The 15,091-nt window shown below is 58.2% G+C and overlaps 1 protein-coding gene across 4 annotated transcripts in view; it reads right to left on the bottom strand.

Annotated features, from left to right (window-relative positions):
* Nucleotides 1-344: 344 nt before the first annotated feature.
* Nucleotides 345-15,091, bottom strand: part of Pde5a (phosphodiesterase 5A) — a 92,377-nt gene continuing 77,630 nt past the window's right edge. For all 4 annotated transcript variants that reach the window (XM_027952323.2, XM_071614759.1, XM_071614757.1 and 1 more), the window contains 4 exons: nucleotides 11,404-11,467; nucleotides 6,585-6,659; nucleotides 5,907-5,990; nucleotides 345-3,661 (listed from right to left, as the gene is read on the bottom strand). In XM_027952323.2, the coding sequence (XP_027808124.2) occupies nucleotides 3,524-3,661; nucleotides 5,907-5,990; nucleotides 6,585-6,659; nucleotides 11,404-11,467 (361 nt within the window). In that variant the 3' untranslated portion in view covers nucleotides 345-3,523. The remainder of the gene's footprint in view (nucleotides 3,662-5,906; nucleotides 5,991-6,584; nucleotides 6,660-11,403; nucleotides 11,468-15,091) is intronic.

The raw sequence follows: 15,091 nt of genomic DNA, 5'->3' as shown, positions 1-15,091 counted from the left end.
GGGCCTGTCCAGCAGGCAGTAAGCGGGGTGGGGTCCTCGGCCAGCAGCACTGACAATGGTGTCACCCCGTCACAGGTGAACCTGAACGGGATGCCAGGTTGTGTACACCTGGCTGTGCTCAGAGGGCAGCGAGGCCCTGCCCGGAGGAGGGCCACGCTGGGAGGAGGGCAGGCGAGGTCAGGGGGCCAAGCCACGCCTTTCCTCCCCGTGGGACCTGGGTGGGACCTGGGTGGGCGCCATCTCGGTGTCTCAAACCCCTGGGCCGACTTCCCCCGCCCAAGACCCAAAGTCCCCTTCAGTCTGTGACTGGAAAGACCCCAGGTCCCCTGACAACCACACGGCACTCATGGACCAGTTCATTCTTTATTTTGCAAAGCAGGGCAACTCGAGGAAGCAGATGGGAGGGTCTGCACAGTGCAGGAGCCTCCCTGGCCGGCTGGTGGCCTCACAGCTGCCAGAGGTGGCGAGTGGCACAGAAGAGCCACTGGGTGGCTCAGGGGTGGGAGAGGACAGTGACCAAGATTACAAAGCTAAACATGAGGTACACAGTGACTCCCTCGTCCTAGTATAAAAATAGTGTCAGAAACTATATATTTGTTCAGATACAGTGAAAAGGCCTAAGGTACAAACAGGCAGGGGCAGTGGCTGTGGGACTCGGGCTCCTCTCCCAAGCTGCAGGACCAAGCCACAGTTTCGCGATCCCATGGCTTCCGGCCACATTCAAGGACGTGTCCACGGGGGCCTTCGGAGGTGTGGGAGGGCCCCCTGAGCAGAGGTCGGCACTGCCCAGTTCACAGCCGCGACAGCCTGGCCAGCGCGGGGGCGGACGCTGCTCTTGCCTGGCTGCTCCCCAGGCTGTCACAGGACGAGGACGCAGGACACGCACTGAAGGGCCCTGCGCAGGCCTGGGGTGAGGAAAAGCCCGGGCACGGGAGGAGTGACGGGCCCTGTGGTGTCCCTTCCTACCCGGGCACAGGCTCAGCCCGACACACCTCCTTCCGAGCCACAGGCCGCAGGAGAGGACGGCGGCCGCTGCGTCTGATTCAGTCCTGTTGAAACAGCAGGAGCCAGAGCCAGGGCCTCAGCAGGGTGGCCTGGAGCCTGGGTCGCTCTGGGCCAGGTGTGCCCTGTGCCACCTGCCGAGGGAAAGGCACTGCACCGGCAGGAGCTGGGGACGCAGCTCCCTCCAGGGACCTGGCTCCAGACTGCTCCCCCAGCTCCTGCACCGCTCACAGGGAGACCGCCCACCGATGGTGGCCAGGAGCTGCTCTGTGCCCAGGTGAGGCGTTTAGGGGACCCGCAGGGGAGCAGTGCGTCCTTGGCTTCTCCATCTTGGAAACGCAAGTGAGAAGGACCTGTGGGCTGAGGCCTGTGGCACGGGGGGGGCTGTGTCCTTGTCCTCCCCAGCTCTGTACAAGACAACATTCAGGCTCAGGGCAAGTGCGCCCTGAATGCACGCGGGCGGTGCCTGCAGAGCCAGGGCTCGAGAACAGGGGGAGGAGCTTCACAGACACCCCTGGCCCCGCCAGTAAAGCGCGGGACTGCTCGGCTGACCCCGAGGCGGAGTGGCATCACCCTGCCTTGCTGTGACCGACCAACCCAGCAACCACGAATACAGGGTGGGGTGAGGGGACTGTTTCTGCCTCCAGCCTGAAGATCCTGGACAGGAAACTTTCACAGAAGAAAAACTGATCTGTGCCCTGCCCCCAGGCAGCAGTGCCCATGTGCCACCGGTTGCCAGCAGTGGGGACGCGGAGCCAGGACGTGCCCTGCAGACACAGGGTGCCTGGGAGCTGCAGTGTCGGCGGCGACACGGAGCCTGGCCCTGCCTAACTCCCTTCACGCTCCAGACCAGTGACACAAAATAAGCGGCTATCTAAGAACAAGCCAACGCCTGAGCTGAGTGCCTCTCCTTCTTGTTGAAACACACATCCAGACCCTCCACACAGAATCGGCGCTGTCTCGCGGCACACGCCAGAGGGGCCTGAGCACACTGCCCGAGAGTGGGCGGCTCTGTATTTTGGCTTAACAGGTGTGTGATGAAGCTTGTCAGAGCGTCTACCCTAGAGAGTCATGCACGCGTGCACAGGTGCGTTCAGTGTGCAGACACGACTATTGCTGGTGAGTCTGTGTGATTCACACTCCAGTGCCACCAAGAGGCAACGTTAGATTTCACCTGTGTCATGAAATAAAACATTCTGAAGGTCCAGGTCCACAACACCAGCTAGAGCTCCCTGGACGCGCCTCACAGTGCAGTGATGGCCACACTTTATCCCGCCTCTTCTCTGGACTTGAATGGCAGGAATAGAGCTGGGGACTCACACACACACGCACGCACACACACACGCACGCACGCACAGCACTAAGAGGAACACGCTGAGTTTCAGGGCGTTAGAGGATGTGAACAGGAGCCAAGGGCACTGAAAGACCTTGAGACCGCTGCATACCCACACCCAGGGCTCCTGTCCACCTTAGTGACAGTTACCCAGAGCAGACACTTCCCTCCCTGTAAGAAAGTGGGAACTCAGGGGCACGCCGAGGTGGGCTCAAACCCCAGGAGGGTGCGCACTGACTGGGAGCTGCAGGGCCACCCGCACCGCGGGCCGAGGGCAGTGCCCAGGCCTCGTGCTCGGGCCCTGCTCGCCTTGTGAGCTGACCGCAGCTTCTCAGCTGCGGTGCTTCTGACCTCACTGGGCGGAGGCGCCCTTCCTGCTCCCTCCGCTCTGCCCACAGCTCCGGATCAGAGCCCTGCTGCCGACACAGTGCAACTCTCCTCCAGGGCCCACCGGACAGACTGAAGGAAGAGAGACGAGACGGAGCTCCGTCCTGGAGCCCGGTGTCCCTCCAGGTCAGCGCTCCAACAGTCACGCTGGGATCTAGGTGTGCTTTGGAAGGACGTGGAAGAGGACAAGATCACTTTCAAAAGTTCAGATTTCAAAACTGCTTCTCAGCAGGACCTCCCACGGCATGTGTTTGGCTGGTGGTGGAATGGGGCTTCTCCGCTGACCTGCTGACCCCTGCAGGTGAGACGGGCGGCCCTCGCTGGGGGTCCTGGGGGGATGGCCAAGCCCCACCCCCATTCTTTCACAAAGCAGCAGGTCAGTGGATGCATTTTCCTTGCGATGCGGCCTCACACTCTTTCCACCTGAGCAGACCCTTGTTCCTCCTAACCCCACCTGGCCCCCAGCAGGCCCACCAGGGCTCACACACTGTCCTCCCGGCCTCTTGAGACAAGCAAGACTCCAGACCACGGGAGCCGGTTCTCATAAACCCAGGCAGGAAGCAGCGGCAGAGCGGCACCCACACCCCCCAGCACACACAGCCCCACCTGGCCGTGGGCTTCCCGCGGCACAGACATGCCCAGAACCTGTGGAAACGTCCCCTGAAAACACGTCATGCTGCTCTCGAAAGCCGTGCAGAAACAAGAACACAGCAGTGGCCAAGTGTGGACGGTCTGCTCGGCGCACAGTGGGCTGGGGCTCCCAGAGGTGCCTCGGAGTCTCCACGCCGCGCCAACAGCCCCTCAGTTCCGCTTGGCCTGGCCGCTCTCCCCGTTGACCAGCGTCTTCTCCTGCTGCTCTGCCAGGGCCTGCCACTTCTGCCTGTTCCTCTGGCAGCCCTCCAGCAAGGGCCGGCAGTCCTCCGACACGTGGGTCAGGGCCTGGAGAGGAAGAGAGGAAGCAGGTGGAGGACGCAGGCCGCAGCCCGCCCAGGCCACGCTCCACTCCTCTCGGGAGCCTGGCCTTCCCACGTGGACGACACACAGGGACCTCAGGAGGGAGTCCCCCGCAGCACCGAGGTGTGGAGGCTGGGCTGGGTGGGACCCGCTGTTTGGGGAACAGGGCTTGTTTCTGTGTGGTGCAGATGGCTTCGGGGGGGATTGGCAGGCTTGCGGTGCTGAGAGGCGTGCCAAGTAGGAGTGACGCCTCGCAGTTTCTTTGTCAGCCTACCCCATGTTGCTTAGAGGAAGGACTCTCCATGGTGGACCCAGGTCATTTGCAGTGACTTTGCATGAAAGGTGACCTTGCTCAAGGACCAGGGCGGATCCGGGTTTAGGGTGGATCAGGGTTTAAGGGGGATGGGGGTTTAGGGCGGTTCCAGGTTTAAGGTGATTCCTGCTGGGAACAGGGTGTATCCTGCTGCCTCAGGCACGCCGGCTCCTTGAGTTCCTGTTGAGTTCTCGCGGGATTCAGAGAGTATTTTGGGATACAGAGCCCAGTGGAGGTGTGGATTTTGCCCAGAACGTGCGTGTAGAGGGCCGGTGAGAGTTCGGGAATAAAGAATTGATGTTTGAATCTACAAGGCTGTGAGTGGCTCGTGATTTTGTGCCCAGCCAGACCGCGGCATTGCAGAATGGCTTTATGCAAGGCACAGGGGATTTTCACCCAAGGCCATCGTCAGGGTCAGTTCTCACTCAGAGTGGCACCATGGTCTGCATTCAGCTGCAGCGATGTCATGGAGGAGGATTTCCTCGCAACAGACACACTGAATAGCACCGGTGACGGGGTTGGGGTGCTGTGTTGCTCTGGTGTGCCCACTAAAGACGCACAGAGACGGTCGCAGCAGCCAGGAGGCGCTACGCCATGAGGCGCAGTCCCTGCTTGCGGGAGCAAGTGGGACGCACACAGCCGTGCTCTGCCTCCAGCGACTCCCCACGTGGGGCCCGAGTGGCTGCTCCCTGCTGGTCCCTGCGGCAGAACATGCCACTCCTGTGGAAGCGGAGGTCACACGCTTCGCTTCACAGGGCGTTTTCAGGGCCAACTCGAACAGAGAAGGGGTCTCTGTAGGTACATGACGCCCAGGGGACGACCCTGCAGAGGTGATCTGACACTACTCTCTCTACAAGGGCTGAAAGGCCCAGACCCCCATTTGTATATTCAGCTGGGCCTCCACCAGCCTTGGGGAGGCGGCAGTCCTGCCGAGTGCCACGCCCAGTGCCTGGTGCTCCTGAGGACTGATAAGCAGGGAGAGCAGGCAGGAGAGGAGGGGCTGTGCCCGGTGCCCCTGGAGGGGCTCCCCTTCCCCTCGGGGCACCGCTTCCCTACTGTGTTCTCTGGATGGACCCCAGGTGTGGTTCAGGAGCCACCTGCCTGGGTGAAGAGTCCTTCTCCCTGGAAGACGAACTTTGCAAACCCGGTCTCTGAACCCCAGAAACACCCTGGTCGGGGGTTTCCAGGACTCCCTGTTCTGGACGTGCTAGGGTAACTCCATGCTGAACGCTCCTTTCCCAAATAATCAAAGGCTAAAAGCAGTTTTCTGTTTGAACTTTGAAAGACGAAATCTTCTTTCTGTACTTGGGTCATAGCATCTAAACTAGTGCACTGGGTATTGCGGGAGGGGGGAATCTCTTCACATGTGAACAGACAAATAAAAACCCCCAACTCCTAAAAGTCCAAATAGGCCAAGCCAGCAGGAGTGTGGGGACAGGAACCTGCGCTCCCTTAGACACTTCCTTCCCGTCCTCGGGGCAAGTTTCTTAAGATCACAATCACAGTGTGGCAGAGAGGAAAAGTGGAGGCAGCTTCCTCGTGGAGGCCCAGGTGTGGGGCAGAGAGAGCAGGAGAGCAGAGTGCACGGCAGCTCCTCAGGACACTGCCACGCCCTACCCTCCCACACCCGAGGAGCCCCACACAGTAGGCGCCTGTGAGCTAGCACGCAGTGGGAACCCTTGGGCCTGCACACAGTGGGCCTTTAAGCTGAATGAAGTTTTTGAGAATAGCAAATACAAAATGTGTTCCCTGCTCCATGCAAACATATTGATCAGCAAAAGAAGCAAAGCTACTTTTTTTCCCTTTTTTCTCGGTTTAGAACAAAAAGTATGTGCCTAGCGCCAATCTCTCGGATTTCTTCAGGCTTTAGTTCATGACATGCCTTAAGCCAGCACACCATGGGCTCCCCATAAATACCTCGTAGAGCTGCAGGCAGACGGCGTCGATGAACCCGACCTGCATGCTGGGGATCTTGTTCTTCTTCTCCCTGTTCATCAAATCCTGAAAACAGACACAAACAGGGGTGCATTTGTTTGCAGAACACAACAAAAGTGGGCTCTGAAAGATGAACTGGGCCAGCCTGGGAAGCCGGTGGCAGCCTCATGCACTCCCCACCCCGGGACGGACAAGACGGGGGAGGTTTGCACGAGATGGACGCGGTGCGGGAAGCTTTTGTTGCTGGAGATCGGTGCCCCCAGTCCCGTTCCCTCTGGGAACCTCCTGACAGTAAAGAGCGCAACACATGTCCAGTAACAGCCGTCCACCACTGTGCCGCAGGTGGCAGGGCCCCACGCATCATGACGCCAGGGCAGGTGCCAGGAGGGGCTGCAGGTGTGGCTCGCAGCCATGAAAACGTCGCAGAGCGGCACCTGCCTCACACAAGCGCCTGTGTCATCAGAAGCTACAGGGCCAGAGGGACACCTGGGGCGGAGTGTCTTCTCCTCGCTTCTGCCTCCCGGGTGACACTCACACTTCTAACAGAACAAGTGCCAAGCAACAAAAGAGCATCGGGTCCCCCGGGGAAGACCCCACAGAAGCGTGAGAAAGCATGGTTCTGGGCCGCCCTAGAGCAGTGCCAGGAGGTGGGGTTCTTACGGTGGGCTCGATGTTGAGTTCCTTCCTCTCTCTGTCTCCTTGGTCAAAAAATTCAGTTGCTACCAGTTCTGCTATCTGAAACAAACAAAGGGCTGAGTTCAGGCAAGGAGAAGCACGTGAGTCTTTAAAACAGAGACCCTGGGTGGAGACCCCCCACCTGCCAGGTCTGTGTCTCACCGACACGATAACCAGAACCGCGCAGCGGTGAGCCCCGCAGACAGCACTGACTCACTGCGTGGGAGGCGCTCACAACCTTCTGTGATGAGCACTGAGAGCAAGGTGCCATTTCTGCTGGCCAGCGAGAGGGAGCCAGTGCCATGTGCAGGTCAGCAGCAACAGGCCCCTTGATCACGGTGGTGGGTGGACGGTCCCTGCAGCTTCTTCTGACCTACACGTCCCCTCTCAGCTCTCCCCACAGTTTCTCCTTGCCTCGATGGACAACTGGTGGCTTATCCTGCAGTCTCGCAGTCAGGATGTGCAGATGCTCTCCCTGAGGCTGCTGGGTCTGGCCCCTGCATTTAGGGCGTGTGGTCGGGGGCCGGCCAGCGGAAATCAGTCTCAGTGGGGATCCTTCGCAGCAGTGCTGTGCACTCCCCCCAGTGGCTGCAGGAAGCCCAGGTGCTCCCGTCTGTGACGCTGGCAATCATTAATGATCTCTGCCTACATCCGTCAACTCAGGGCTGAGAAAGGGTGATGTTCAAAGCCGACATTCCCTTTTCCTTTATGAGTTCAAATAGGATAGAGGGAAGCTTCCCACGGCAATCGTGTAGTTATCCCAAGGCTGCCTACAGTTTTTAACCTATAGAAGAAAGGAGAAATGCCCGATTCCCCACTTCAAAAAAATAACCTGGCTCTCAAGATGACCACGGAAGGCTGTTTTCAGTATTTTTAGTGTTAATTTGAATTCGTGGGTTGGAATATAATTCTGCATTTCCATCCTGACTCCATGTTGGCACAGGGGCTCACTAAGCCGGGTCCTCTCCGGGGTCTTGGGGCCCCTTGTTGGTGTGAGGAGACGGTCTCCCACTCGTCCTGTGAGCCTCCTGGTGGTGCCAGGCCACCTCTGCGGCACGCAGCCTGCTCCTTAGCTGAGGGCTTGGAGGTCTCAGGCGGGGCCCGGTCTGCTCACTGCACTCACCCTCAGGGGCCCGAGCTAGGAACACCTGGTTCACAGAACATCTCCAACTCCAGTTCAGGACAAGAGGGTTTCTGCAAGCCTCAGTCTGTGCTGGAAATCCTAGCTCTTAACACTGGTGAAATTTCTTCATGCTCCTTTGTGCCACATGCCCACGCTGTGTCAATACAGAACTGCCACCGATGATGCACCACCCAGGGCTCCCTACGGTCTTTTCTGGTGTTCTGGTGGTAGGGTTTAATGTCCCTTAGAATGAATGAGCACTTCCTAGGACTAAACATCAAGTTTGTTTCCTTTATGTCCAAGATTTCATGATTTTAAAAATACACTCAATTTTGTTTCACAGTCAGGAAGACTGCTAGCACGTCCGAGTCTAACCTACGCGACAGGCCGTGGTGGAGCTCTGGGCTGGGACTCTGGCTAGACACACCCCTTTCACTGTCCTTCTGTGGGAAGTCACTCACTTCCCTTTGTGGATAAACCTGTTTTTAATATAAACATTTACATAATACAGATATTCACATGTTGCTCCTTCGTATGTAATTAGCGACATAACACGTTTTTTGTCCAGCTTGCTTTTTTCACACAAACATCTCTCTCTGTACTCTTCACAGAGATGACCCTCATTTCTATGACATGCGTGGGTCTGTGTGGGACGGGCCGTGGTCTATTGAGTCATTGCTGATGAGTGTGTGGGCTGCTTCTCTGCTGTTCCCAACAGCCGTGAATAAGCACTTCCATGCTCTCCCCGGAGTCTTTGGGATAAGATGCCAGAAGCAGTGCCCAACAGGCTCCAGTCTGAATACTCCTCGAGGCTGCGACTCGGAGCCCTCAGTGTCCCCCAGCTGCCCCGACTGAGCACGCTACAAAACTCCGGGATGTTTGTCAACCTGTGGATTCCGCGATGGGGGAGAAGCTGTGTAGACCCCAAGGGGATGGTTCGCGTAGCAGCAGATGCCCGCAGCTGTGTGTCACCACCCCGCTGAGACAGAAGGTGCCCAGGAGGCTCCCATCGTCCTCCGCTCTTCTCTCCCTCCCTCCAGAAGCACACGGCCACTCCCACAGGCCAGCCTGCCTGTGCTAGAACTTCCTGTGAATGGCACTGCGCTGTGGCCCTTGGTGTGGCACAAGTCATCTGTGACCCTCCTGAATGGCACAGGACCCCCCAGTACGAGGGGTACACTGCCACACGCTGACCCACTCTCCTGGGTGGACGTTCCGGCTCCCTCCAGGGTCTGGCTGTCGGGAACAGCACCGGCCCGGGGTTCCGTGCAGGCCTGCTGGGTTGGTGTAGTTTTAACTCAGTTTCTCTTATGACTCAAAGGAGAAGTCGTTCCCGGTAGGAAAGCCACCACCTTGTGTTCGCATCTCTGGCTCATTTTTCCACAGGGTCGTTGGCATCTTTCTTCTGCTCTTAGCTCTTTGTCTGTTGCGGATATTAACGGTCAGGTACACGGGCAGTTGTCCTCCGTGTCTGTGCCTGGAGTCTGTGGGGGCACAGGCTTCCTCTTTGTGGGGCTGACTCTGTTGGTTGGGTCCTTTGCTTTTGTGCACCCCGAGCCTGTCCCACAGGTGCCCACCAGGTGTTTAGAACTCACGTGGGCTGATCCTCTGCTGAAGATCCTGGCTTCACCTGGAGTCCACATATGTGCACTGGACCCCGTCCTGTCTCCCTCCCCTGGTCATTCGCTCAGCCCACACTATTGAGTAAAAGCTCTTTCCTATATTTGGAGTGTTATTTGTTATACAGTGAACACTGTGCAATTCTGGACCATCTACGGTTCTCCTGTGTTCTGCTGATCTGCCACCCAAACCACTTGTGATTATAGACTTTGTAGTATTGTTTCCATATCAGAACACCAACACCTCATTGCTTCACCTTTTCAGAAATTTTGGGTGTCTTTTTGCTTTTTACTCCCTCCTAAATAAATTTTAAAATCATTTTTTTCTAGCTTGAGAACAAAAATTTAATAGCCTAAAATCTGTAAATTGGCTTAAAGAGAGAGAAACGATACGTTTCTACTGATTTTTTTCTCTTAAGAACATGCTACACCTTCTCATTTATATCAATCTCATCTTCTGCTTTAGCAACACAAAATGTTTTCTAATTTCTTTCATATAGTTTTTGCATGTTTTGTCTATCCTTAGGTATTTAATACTTTTATTTACTCTTTCCCGTCACAGAGGCTTCTCTTCTACTTTATCTTATAACTGATTTGCTCATTTAGCCTGCCCACTGTTTATTTTGGGCTTGCCAGATATAGTTTTACCTGCAAGTGGAGATAGTTTACTTCTTTATTTGTAATTCTTATGATTCTTTATTACTTTTGCTTATTTAATTCCAGTGGCTACTTGCTCCAACACAAAGTCTCACTTTTTTTCTCTCTGGGGGTGAATCACGATTTATTCTTTAAGGCAGTGTCAGTTTGGTAATCCCGACACGTGCCATGCCATCTCTGTGGGTGTGCCCTCGTGTTCTTGTCCCCTGGTTCTGACGTGGTGGAGGTTTCTGCCGACAGTCACGGCATTCACAGGGTTGCGGGCTTAGCTCCGAGAACGAAGGAGTCGGGAAGGGCCGCCGCAGTCGGCAGAGCTGCTGGCCAGCTCCAGGCCAGCTCCACCCTGCAGACCGCCCACACCATGGACCAGGCCGGCACTGCCATCCAGCCCTCAAAACCAGCTCCACTGGACAGACGGCACGCAGGTCCAGGGCGTAGCTGAGGAGGCCCAAGGCAGGTGGAGGGTGCTCTCCGCGGGCCTCTCTGAGTACATCAGCCTCCTCCCCAGCCTTCTCTCTGGTAGCTCCCAATAGTTTTTCTTTATATTTTATAAAAACAAATTTCCTTTCTTATTTTTTTTCCTAAAACGAAACACTAGGTAGTTTCATGCAGAAGACAGACCCCGTCTTCCACTTCCCTCCTGTTTGGAAACAGGCCTACAGTCCCATCTCACAAGGGCAGGGAGGTCGTGACCACCGCCTGAGTGCCAGGGCCTGCCGGCCTCCTCACGTGGAGGGGATTTCATCTCTCTTCTCAGCAGGCTTCACTGCATGAGCCTGGGCTGCTGTGCCCATGACCGGCAGCTGGGCTGGACACACAGAAAGTCCACACCTTCCCTGGGGCACCAAGACTGCACACCCCGAGGGACTGAGCCACTACGCAGACAGCTCTGCATCCCAGTGGTTTCCCTGAGCCTCCTCCACCCCTGAGAAAGAGCAAGGCAGTCAGGTCTCCCGAGGAAGGAGCTCCTGGCCGGTCCTTCCTGACATCCGTTCAGCACTCCCACGTCTACCAGCCCCAGGAACGTGGACACTCCACTTGCTAAGCCCACTTAGAGCAGAGAGTAGCCTAGTAAGCCAACCTAAGAAAATTACTTTCCTTCTAATTTTCGATATTATTAAAAGGATGTGCTAAAAAAATCCCCAAGTGAGCCCAAATAGTGCTGAGACTAAGCCTTCCCAGGAGCTGGCTTGGCTATGCGTTAACTAGATGCTCTTTCCTGACCTATCAGATACCAAGTACAAGTGAATCTCCTGCAAATGACAGGCTTCCCTGCTCAGTCATCGGCTTTAACAGTGCCGGAGCCAGGGAAGCAGGCCGGAGCACGGCTGCCAAGACGGCCTCAGGAACCGGCTGCCCCGGTGCTGACATTTCAGTTACTCTTCATCACCACTAAGCCACGTACCCGTTGCTGGATGGGCCAGGGTTTCGTGATTGCAGAAAGATCGCAGGCCGTCATCAGCATTGCTCTGCAAGGCAAGAGACAGACTCCTGTTTCCCTTCACATGAACTCGACCCTGCACCCAGCACACAGAGGCCACTCAAGGCCCTCCCCCAGGAACGGCAGAGCAGGGCTCACATGGAAGCTGGCCGTGCTGGGTCTCAGCCCTAGACGCTGCGTCCATCCTCCCTGCCCCGTCAGCCCCAGGGGCACAGAGAGAAGGGGTCCACCTCTGCAGAGAGCTTGCCAGTTACTGCCACCGCCTCCACCAGGCAGCTACCCTCGGTGGCAGCATAAGGACAGCGCTTCCAATGGTTACCCGCCAAGAGTGACAGCAAGTTCTCTATCATGAGTCAGGTGGTCCTAATTCCCTGGCTCCTTGTGGCTGCCCTGAGCATGCTCAGCCACACACAGCCTCTGACAGACAGGCCCCACCTGGCAGGCGGAGGGGCAGGAGACGAGCTCTCAGGCCCACCATCATGCAGCCCCTGGAAGAGAGCTCTAGTGACCATGAGAACACCGCTGTGTCCAGAGTGTTCCCATGCTTGCTGCTGGACGGGCAAAGCCTTCTCCTGCAGCAACCACCCACAGTGCAAGGCTCCTCTGTCCCTCTAGGCCTCGCAGGGTGCAGGGAGCTCACTGCAGAGCACCCCCCTGTCCCTCTAGGAATGGCAGGGTGCAGGGAGGTCACTGCAGAGCACCCCTCTGTCCCTCTAGGAATGGCAGGGTGCAGGGAGCTCACTGTAGAACACCCCCCTGTCCCTCTAGGAATGGCAAGGTGCAGGGAGCTCACTGAAGAGCACCCCCCTGTCCCTCTAGGAATGGCAGGGTGCAGGGAGCTCACTGCAGAGCACCCCTCTGTCCCTCTAGGAATGGCAGGGTGCAGGGAGCTCACTGTAGAACACCCCCCTGTCCCTCTAGGAATGGCAAGGTGCAGGGAGGTCACTGAAGAGCACCCCTCTGTCCCTCTAGGCCTCGCAGGGTGCAGGGAGCTCACTGCAGAACACCCCCCTGTCCCTCTAGGCCTCGCAGGGTGCAGGGAGCTCACTGCAGAACACCCCCCTGTCCCTCTAGGAATGGCAAGGTGCAGGGAGGTCACTGAAGAGCACCCCTCTGTCCCTCTAGGCCTCGCAGGGTGCAGGGAGCTCACTGCAGAGCACCCCTCTGTCCCTCTGGGAATGGCAGGGTGTGGGGAGCTCACTGCAGAGCACCCCTCTGTCCCTCTAGGCCTCGCAGGGTGCAGGGAGGTCACTGCAGAACACCCCTCTGTCCCTCTAGGAGTGGCAGGGTGCAGGGAGCTCACTGCAGAACACCCCTCTGTCCCTCTAGGAATGGCAGGGTGCAGGGAGCTCACTGCAGAACACCCCTCTGTCCCTCTAGGAATGGCAGGGTGCGGGGAGCTCACTGAAGAGCACCCCTCTGTCCCTCTAGGAATGGCAGGGTGCAGGGAGCTCACTGCAGAGCACCCCTCTGTCCCTCTAGGAGTGGCAGGGTGCGGGGAGCTCACTGCAGAACACCCCTCTGTCCCTCTAGGCCTCGCAGGGTGCAGGGAGCTCACTGCAGAACACCCCCCTGTCCCTCTAGGAATGGCAAGGTGCAGGGAGGTCACTGAAGAGCACCCCTCTGTCCCTCTAGGCCTCGCAGGGTGCGGGGAGCTCACTGCAGAGCACCCCTCTGTCCCTCTGGGAATGGCAGGGTGCGGGGAGCTCACTGCAGAGCACCCCTCTGTCCCTCTAGGAGTGGCAGGGTGCGGGGAGCTCACTGCAGAACACCCCCCTGTCCCTCTAGGCCTCGCAGGGTGCAGGGAGCTCACTGCAGAACACCCCTCTGTCCCTCTAGGAGTGGCAGGGTGCAGGGAGCTCACTGCAGAACACCCCCCTGTCCCTCTAGGAATGGCAGGGTGCAGGGAGCTCACTGCAGAGCACCCCTCTGTCCCTCTAGGAATGGCGGGGTGCAGGGAGCTCACTGCAGAACACCCCCCTGTCCCTCTAGGCCTCGCAGGGTGCAGGGAGCTCACTGCAGAGCACCCCTCTGTCCCTCTAGGAATGGCAGGGTGCAGGGAGCTCACTGCAGAACACCCCTCTGTCCCTCTAGGAATGGCAGGGTGCAGGGAGCTCACTGCAGAGCACCCCTCTGTCCCTCTAGGAATGGCAGGGTGCAGGGAGCTCACTGCAGAACACCCCTCTGTCCCTCTAGGCCTCGCAGGGTGCAGGGAGCTCACTGCAGAGCACCCCTCTGTCCCTCTAGGAATGGCAGGGTGCAGGGAGCTCACTGCAGAGCACCCCTCTGTCCCTCTAGGCCTCGCAGGGTGCAGGGAGGTCACTGCAGAACACCCCTCTGTCCCTCTAGGAATGGCAGGGTGCAGGGAGCTCACTGCAGAACACCCCCCTGTCCCTCTAGGAATGGCAGGGTGCAGGGAGCTCACTGCAGAGCACCCCCCTGTCCCTCTAGGAATGGCAGGGTGCAGGGAGCTCACTGCAGAACACCCCTCTGTCCCTCTAGGAATGGCAGGGTGCAGGGAGCTCACTGCAGAGCACCCCTCTGTCCCTCTAGGCCTCGCAGGGTGCAGGGAGGTCACTGCAGAACACCCCTCTGTCCCTCTAGGCCTCGCAGGGTGCAGGGAGCTCACTGCAGAGCACCCCTCTGTCCCTCTAGGAATGGCAGGGTGCAGGGAGCTCACTGTAGAACACCCCCCTGTCCCTCTAGGAATGGCAAGGTGCAGGGAGCTCACTGAAGAGCACCCCCCTGTCTCTCTAGGAATGGCAGGGTGCAGGGAGCTCACTGCAGAGCACCCCTCTGTCCCTCTAGGAATGGCAGGGTGCAGGGAGCTCACTGTAGAACACCCCCCTGTCCCTCTAGGCCTCGCAGGGTGCAGGGAGCTCACTGCAGAACACCCCTCTGTCCCTCTAGGAGTGGCAGGGTGCAGGGAGCTCACTGCAGAACACCCCCCTGTCCCTCTAGGAATGGCAGGGTGCAGGGAGCTCACTGCAGAGCACCCCTCTGTCCCTCTAGGAATGGCGGGGTGCAGGGAGCTCACTGCAGAACACCCCCCTGTCCCTCTAGGCCTCGCAGGGTGCAGGGAGCTCACTGCAGAGCACCCCTCTGTCCCTCTAGGAATGGCAGGGTGCAGGGAGCTCACTGCAGAACACCCCTCTGTCCCTCTAGGAATGGCAGGGTGCAGGGAGCTCACTGCAGAGCACCCCTCTGTCCCTCTAGGAATGGCAGGGTGCAGGGAGCTCACTGCAGAACACCCCTCTGTCCCTCTAGGCCTCGCAGGGTGCAGGGAGCTCACTGCAGAGCACCCCTCTGTCCCTCTAGGAATGGCAGGGTGCAGGGAGCTCACTGCAGAGCACCCCTCTGTCCCTCTAGGCCTCGCAGGGTGCAGGGAGGTCACTGCAGAACACCCCTCTGTCCCTCTAGGCCTCGCAGGGTGCAGGGAGCTCACTGCAGAGCACCCCCCTGTCCCTCTAGGAATGGCAGGGTGCAGGGAGCTCACTGCAGAACACCCCTCTGTCCCTCTAGGCCTCGCAGGGTGCAGGGAGCTCACTGCAGAGCACCCCTCTGTCCCTCTAGGAATGGCAGGGTGCAGGGAGCTCACTGCAGAGCACACCCCTGTCCCTCTAGGAATGGCAGGGTGCAGGGAGCTCACTGC

This window comes from Marmota flaviventris, chromosome 7, assembly GCF_047511675.1.
Source record: "Marmota flaviventris isolate mMarFla1 chromosome 7, mMarFla1.hap1, whole genome shotgun sequence".
NCBI classification, from domain to species: domain Eukaryota; kingdom Metazoa; phylum Chordata; class Mammalia; order Rodentia; family Sciuridae; genus Marmota; species Marmota flaviventris.
This window is presented reverse-complemented; position numbering and strand designations above follow the sequence as displayed.